This window comes from Sinocyclocheilus anshuiensis, unplaced genomic scaffold (genome assembly GCF_001515605.1).
Source record: "Sinocyclocheilus anshuiensis isolate Anshui unplaced genomic scaffold, SAMN03320099.WGS_v1.1 scaffold181, whole genome shotgun sequence".
Lineage (NCBI taxonomy): Eukaryota > Metazoa > Chordata > Actinopteri > Cypriniformes > Cyprinidae > Sinocyclocheilus > Sinocyclocheilus anshuiensis.
This window is the reverse complement of record NW_015540898.1, coordinates 888277-896604: the sequence shown is the minus strand read 5'-3', so window position 1 is coordinate 896604 and position 8328 is coordinate 888277. Positions and strand designations below refer to the sequence as shown.

The following is an 8328-nucleotide window of genomic DNA, read 5'->3' as shown; positions in this document are numbered from 1 at the left end:
TCACTCCTAATAAAGTAATGAAATCATGTGAAAGACAGTGGCGTTTGAAACACGACACTAGAGTGATGTGATTGATGCAATTTTGCTGTTAAAAGTGGATAAAAGTTGCTAGAGTTTCCTCATGGGAGCGTGTTCAACAGTGCAAAGCAGATTTAATCTCTCTCTCTAAAACTGATGGATCTACTTGAAGAATATCCATCAACAGAGAATTGCGAACTATGAAAGCATTCAAAAAAGCTGTTTTGAAATCCAAACAGTTCCATTATATAATATTCAAATCATGTGATTTTTCCAAGTTTTATAATCATGACTCCATCTTTTTTTTTGCATCTCGACAGATAGATAGATAGACAGATGGATAGATAGACAGACAGACAAGACAAGACTAGACATACAGACAGACTAGACTAGACAGACAGACAGACAGACAGACTAGGCTAGACATACAGACAGACTAGACGGACAGACAAGACTAGACAGACAGACTAGGCTAGACATACAGACAGACTAGACAGACAGACTAGACTAGACAGACAGACTAGGCTAGACATACAGACAGACTAGACAGACAGACTAGACTAGACTAGACTAGACAGACAGACAGACAGACTAGACTAGACTAGACAGACAGACAGACAGACTAGACATACATACAAACTAGACAGACAAGACTAGACTAGACAGACAGACTAGACTAGACTAGACAGACAGACAGACAGACTAGACATACATACAGACTAGACAGACAAGACAAGACTAGACTAGACAGACAGACTAGACTAGACTAGACAGACAGACAGAGACAAGACTAGACAGACAGACTAGGCTAGACACACAGACAGACTAGACAGACAGACTAGACTAGACTAGACAGACAGACAGACTAGACTATACTAGACAGACAGACAGACAGACTAGACAGACATACAGACTAGACAGACAAGACTAGACTAGACAGACAGACAGACTAGACTAGACATACAGACAGACTAGACAGACAGACAGTCAGACTAGACATACAGACAAAGGCTAGACCCAACAGACAGGCAGACATACAGACTAGACTAGACATACATACAGACAGACTAGACTAGACTAGACAGACAGACAGACAAACTAGACTAGACTAGACATACAGACAGACAGACAGACAGACAGACAGACATAATCTATGTATCTCATCTACTGGGTCTTTCCATAATTTTATCCACTCTGCTTATAGTATGTTTGTGGTCCTAATAAAATGTCAAAGAACAGTTTTTGCCATTTTTCTTACAATTAGTGAAGTAGTGCTATTCATGGAGGCATGTCACAGTTCACTAACACATGTGCTTAATTAGCTTATTTATCCCTTTAGTGCCACAGCAGACTTATGCAAAATATCACCTCACTGTACTTATAAATACACATAATCACCTCGTCTTACACAGATTTATCAGCTCTTAATGATTTATCAATGTGTGATGTTGGTTCTGGAACATTCCCATCAAACACAATATCAACCCTACACCTACTGTACTCGTACACTAACCCTCAGATGACAGACTGGTGGACAGAGGATCCGAGGGAAATTAGGCTGTATAAACATTTAACCAATCAATCAGGAAAATAATAGTGTTCTATAAACTTGTTTTTTTCTAAATATTTCTGACTGTAACTCCTCCCGAGCTTTCAGAGTATATACACTTACTCTTCAAAAGTTTGGGGTTGGTAAGATTTTTTTTATGTTTTTGAAAGATGTCTCTTCTGCTCAGCACAACTGACTTATTTGATAAAAAATACAGTAAAAATTGTGAAATATTATTGCAATTTAAAATAGCTGTTTTCTGTGTGAATATATTGTAAAATGTACTTTATGGCTGAATTTTCAGCATCATTACTCCAGTCTTCAGTGTCGCATGATCTTCAGAAATCATTCTAATATACTGATTTGCTGCTCAAGAAACATTTCTGATTATTATCAATGTTGAAAACCGTTGTGCTGCTTCAGATTTTTGTGCAAACCGTGATTTTTCAGGATTCTTTGATTAATCGAAAGTTCAGACTGCTTTAAAATTTGACAAATAAGAGAGAGAGAGAGAGAGAGAGAGAGAGAGAGAGAGAGAGATGTAAAATTAATAACACTAGTAACAAGTAGATTTATGCTGGTTTTAAAATAAAGCTATGTAAATGACATTTCTGTGCATTCCACACAAAGCGAAGCACCCTGATGACACACAGACGTTTGTAAAGGTAAAGTGTTCCCACTTGTCATCATGATGTGTGATGAACCACAGTGAGCTCTGAGCATATTCAGAATGATCTATGAATATATTTACTCACATCTGGGAACACATTGTTTTCCATCTCTCATTGGGCCGCACACTGCTGCAAACTCATAAACTCTGGAGAAAGTGCACTGTTCCAAAGATAGAAAATGAACCAAAATACCAGTAACATGTTTAAGAGTGCATGGAATGATACTGAATGTGCTTGTAATGAGCATGATGGTTATTTACACGGGTACAGATTGCCAGACAACACCTGTCATCAAATTCCCAATTAAAAAGAAATACGAGCCACTTCAGACCTTGGTATACTGCATAACAAATAGCACAACTCTAAGGGTTTTTATACAAAAAAAAAAAAAGTTTAATGTTATGCATTTAGTAGGTTTTCATAGCCTATTTGACTTCATGTGTCGCTGCACTGTGATGATAAACTGCTCCAGTGGTTTCTGAGCTCAATGCATCACATCCGCATGTAGGCCACCTGTAGAGACAAGATGAACAGCCTATGTTTAGATTACCATACTAACATACTACTCTCACAATGTCTGCAGTATATAGTACAGTATGTACACGGTGCAAAAAATCATAGGGAATCTGGATGACCTACTACATGCTAAATGTGCAGTATGTAATATTAATATACAACTTAATGCATGAAATACTGTATCCTACAATGCAATGCATTCAACTAGACTGAAGTGTTTAGAATGAACCGGAATTAATATTAGCTGTTTTATTTTTCTATTAATTCTTCATCTCAATGAACTACCAAATGTTTCTTTTCCCAGTTATTATTTCCAAGATAACAGCTGGGTTTCACACTTGCTGATCTACAAATACAATATGATGCAACAACAATTAGTGTACTACTGTCTATCACTGTAACACACTGTATTGTTTCACACAAAGGTTGACAATAACAAAGTATTTTTTTAAGCTTTTGAGAAGTCTGATTTTCACATACACTTCCATTTAAAAGTTTGGAATCAGTAAAATTTAGTAAAATCTGCATTTATTTGACCAAAAATACAGTAAAAACAGTGATATTGTGAAATACTATTACAATTAAAATATATAGTTGCAAGCAGCAATTGAGGGGCCAAGCACAACAGATGTAAAATTAAGAGCTAAGGAGCTGTCTTTAATTACTCAGTTCTTCAACCCTGCTCCTGGAGAGCTACCTTCCTGCAAACTTTAGCCTCGTACACACCGGGACGATTATCACGCACGCTTATCGCCGACGTTTGTCGACGCGTCTTTTGTGTTCATACCCAAGCAATTTTCACAGGCGATGAGCCGAGTGAACGTGCAAATTCACTCCCTGACATTAGATGGCGCTTAATGAAAAACAGAAATACCCCGGTACACATTGAATCCTATTTGATCTGCAATTCCTCTCCATAACAACTACAAGTGTAGTTTAGCCCCCGCTGGGATGTGCGCGCTCATAGCCTATATCAAAAAGTTTAAACTGGCAACAGCCGTATCTCTCTTACACAGTTTGGAAGCGGTTGAAATTAAAATAAACGAGTGTACGTTGTGAGCAAACAATTTGTAGAGATCTGCCAGAAGAAGCAGTCACTATGAACAGCTGATTTGTACGGAAACATCTGATGGTCAAACTACATCGGAATTCACAAATGGAAAAATCAAGTGAGCCCGGGCCGATTTGTGTTCACAATGCACGTTTTTAGCGAACCGTACCTTTAGCCGAAAGCGAATCGTACTCAGACCACCTCCCGAGATGATCTCGGTTCGGTTCGGTTCGCTACTGAGGGGTCTGAGATCGTTTGGAGTGTTCACATATGGGCCAAAAATCACGCGAACCGCGCTCAGACCCCTGAAAAGGACCAAGTGTGAAAACACCCTTAAGTTCCAGCCCTGCTTCACCACACATGTCTGTAATTAAGTAGCCCCGAACACCTTGATTAGCTGGTTCAGGTATGTTTGATTAGGGTTGAAGCTGGTAGCTGTCCAGGAGCAGGGTTGGAGACCCCTGTTAAAGACATTTGTTGATGCAGAATTTTACTACAAAACTAAAAATGGCCGACGCCCAAAAAGACATAGGAAAATTAGGTATCGTTCTATTCGGTATACCATTCCTAATCTAACAAGACCAATCTTATGATTTTTGGCCAATCTGGTCAGAATTTATAAGCAGAAAGGTCATTTTTTATATATTTTGACCTGTAGGTGGCGCTGTGCCAAAACTTCTTGTGTGCTCTCAGGTCATGCTTGGTATAACACAAACCAAGTTTGGTCAGAATCCGCTAAAGCGTTGTGAAGTCTCATGTCCATTTTTGCGCAAATTTCCTCAAATACGGTAACATGCTTTGAAGGGGTCATGAACTGAGAAATCAAAATTCCATTGATCTTTTGACATATAAGAGGTCATTGTACTATAAAAGCATCCTGTAAGTTTCTGAACTCAAAACTTTCTCTTTAGTCTAAAAGCAGCTTAAACTGAAGCCAATCTGCCAAAATGACAGATTGTGGAATGTGCCCCTTTATGATGTAATAGTGTGGCTAAACCCCGCCTCCGCAGAAGAAGATGCTGCTTCTACAGCACTGCCTGTTTAGCCCCGCCCACCGATTCACGCATGTAGTGTAAATAATGAGAGAGGCAAACGCAGGTCTACACAGAAACCAAATGATAAAGATGCACTGAAGACAACAAGACGCTGTGCAGCGCCAGCCTGTGGAAAAACACAGTCTTTGCATCGCCTTCCTTCTGACCGCAACATTAGGAAAGTGTGGATCAACTTTATTTTTAATGTGCCAACTGTATTGGATCTGACAGTAATGTCGCACCACACAAGTCAGAGTAACTTTTTTTATTATGTGGTCACTATTGCTTTGTCTGTTATTACAGATCGCTTGATATGTACTGAGTATTTATGTGTTTATAACCTAAATAACAGCAGTGTCCATCTATGAAGGATGTGGGCTGTCAAACATACACAACTGTTAGTCAATCCCAGCAGTGGCGTTTACTTCAGAGTCGACAATCCGCCACACCTATTCAAAGAGAGTGTTCTGATGAGGGGGTCAAAACAGGACAGAAAATAGCCTATTACTGCTAAAATATGATGTTTTTTGATGTAAAAACTGATAACATTATAAGTGGACCTCAGAGAACAGTACGAAATAATTTTTAAAAAGGCAGTTAATGACACCTTTGTGTGATGAGGATGGTTTGGTCTATCGGAAATCTTTTGATAATTTTGCCAGCATTGTCTGAAGATGATCTGTGCCAATTTTGTTGAAAATCGGACAAACCATCTAGGATGAGCTCGAAAAAGTACATTTTTGCAAAATTCAAAATTTCGAAAAATCTTGACCCATAGAAATTTAAATCCTGTTTAAATCTGACTCGGCATGAGCCAAGGAATCAGAAGAAAAAATAATTTTGCTTCTAGACTTTACGGTTCAAAAGTTATTAGCAGAAATATGAATGCAAATGTGGCCTGTTGGTGGCGCTACAGAGTTTGAGATAGAGACTCCAAATTTGCTATGGTTAATATGGAGACTCTCCTCTCTCTGTGTGCCAAATTTCATAACTTTCCCACAAGCGGTTCCTGCAAGAAAACTAACGGATACAATACGTGCCTAAGCACCTTCAGTGCTTGGCCACTAATAACCGATTCCTATTTCTATGTGAATATTTTTTCAAATGTAATTCATTCTTGTAATCAAAGCTGAGTTTTTGCAGCATCATTACATCATTACTCCAACTTCAAAAACAGCAGCATTATCATCTGGTCCACCTGCTGAGAAATAACTAATTCTGGGATCTTTTCATTTACAATAACAACCTAAAAATTAAAATGTTGCCACAAATGGCCACTGAACTTTGGTAGCATAATGTAAAAAATGTGGCAAACAGACAGGAGTGACATTTAACCAAATCAGCTTCATGCAGGCCTCGAGTCCTGAGATGGACGATGATGAACTCTCACTCAAGGATTCGTCCCTGCAGTGGGTTCTTCTCGGCCTTCAGAGAGCGTTACACAGCCAGTAACTCATGCACAACATCAAATAGACTGTCAAACCAGCTGCATTTCAGTTACATACATCACAGCTACAGCTGAGTGGCCCTACATCACAAAATCCTACATCACTGTAACTGATATACACTAGCATTTAAAAAGCACAATCAGTATGTGTTTTGTTTGTTTTTAAAGAAATTACATTTTTATTCAGCAAGAATGCACTACATTGATCAAAAGTGACAGTAAAGACATTTAAAATATTACAAAAGAATAATGGCTGCTGAAAATTCAGCTTTGCATAACAGGAATAAATGTAATTTTAAAGGAGTCATATGATGTTGCTAAAAAGAACATTATTTAGTGTATTTGGTGTAATGAAATGTGTTTATGCGGTTTAAGGTTAAAAAAACACATTATTTTCCACATACTGTACATTATTGTTTCTCCTCTATGCCTGTCCGGCCGGAGCGATGAGACAAAAACATTAAAACCCATTATAAACGAGGCATTTGTTGCACCCAGTGGGCACATAATTACGGATTATAATGACTTATACTGTCTTTTTACGCATTGCGTTGCTGGTCGCAGCGCAGATGCACGAGCTTGGCGAGTGAATATACCTTTCTCACAGACATCACTGGAAAGTTTGTAGTTCGGTCGGATATGTAAAAAACAAGTAAAACAATGCACACGTTACTTAACGTTATGGAGAGAGAGAGTGAGAGCACTTCTGTTGTGTGATCTTTGATGTTCACTCACTTAGCATTGATTGTAAACTATTACATACCTTTCTATCAAAGTTATCTGACATTATCAAGCTGAATTTGTTCTGACACAGTTTAACTCTCAGTTCTTGTGATATTGTATTACCATTTTCTAAACCATAGCGAATAAACTGTGATAACGTGAGAAATGTTGAAGGTGTCTGAAAACATTTTGGTTTGACTGTATCTATCTCATAAATGAAGTTAACCAACTAACATTATACATACTCTCAACAATACTACAGCGAGAATAAAAGTTACGCCTTCTTTTTTTGCGTGAACATTTGGGTGGTGTTATGCAAATCTTCCCACATCGTGACGTAGACGTGGGGGCGTGTTAGAACGAGCCGTTTTAGGTAGGCGTGGTTCACTCTTAACTTTTATAAAGAATATATCTTTGGATTTGAGACTTTAGTCTTTGCAACTTTACAGATCTTCTTTATGCACCAAGAGCTTGTAACACTTCAAAGAGAAAGGAAAATTTGAAATCGCATCATATGACCCCTTTAAAATATATTACAACAGAAAACAGTTATTTTAAATTGTAAACATATTTCACAATATTACTGTTTTTACCATTTTTCATATTGTCTTCTCAAAAACATTAAAAACTCATACCAATCCAAAACTTTCTAAACAGTAGTGTATATAACAGTAATTAAATGAGAAATGAGTTTAAATTTGATGCAAACCAAACTATCACTTCATAATATTTGAATGTCGACTCTGGCATCACTGCAAAAATGGGTCTTTGAAGCTCTGATTATTTCAGATATTAGTTGGATCAACACTGGAAATCATCTATTCATGTAAACCTTATCAACAATAACCTTTTATATCTATATAGGTGTGTGCTGCGTGTTTCTGCTTGTTTTCAGCACAACAAAGGTGTTGAATGAACTGTACACAGCACTCCCAGAGGCACATGTGCTTGATGATGCCTGTCTGCCATTTTATCATCAAAGCACTAGAAAAATTGGCAGGATGAGTGATAGTTTTCCACTTGATGGAGAAATTTCAATGCCTCCAACAGCTACAGCAGAGCAAACACATGCTGCTAGCATGATAAACAAGGTCAAAATAAACCATGGCAACATAAGAAGGACCAAAAAAGAAGTTTGTTTAATGTGACGCAAAGCTTTTGGCATTTAAATCACCCTGTAAATGACCTGAGCTGAACAGGCTGACATTGTTTATTTGAGTTGCTGCCTTTGTAGAGTGTACAAAATAGTCCACTTAGGTTCTGTTTCAGTTAGAATGTTCCCTTAGAAGGTTGCTGCGTATGTAGACATTAAGATTTGG

The 8328-nt window shown here is 37.9% G+C and overlaps 1 protein-coding gene across 1 annotated transcript in view; it reads right to left on the bottom strand.

Annotated features, from left to right (window-relative positions):
- Positions 1-2668: 2668 nt before the first annotated feature.
- LOC107689014 (E3 ubiquitin-protein ligase E3D-like) overlaps positions 2669-8328 on the bottom strand; it is a 29056-nt gene continuing 23396 nt past the window's right edge. Inside the window, exon 11 of the mRNA XM_016486885.1 lies at positions 2669-2751. Within this exon, the coding sequence (XP_016342371.1) occupies positions 2731-2751 (21 nt within the window). The 3' untranslated portion in view covers positions 2669-2730. The remainder of the gene's footprint in view (positions 2752-8328) is intronic.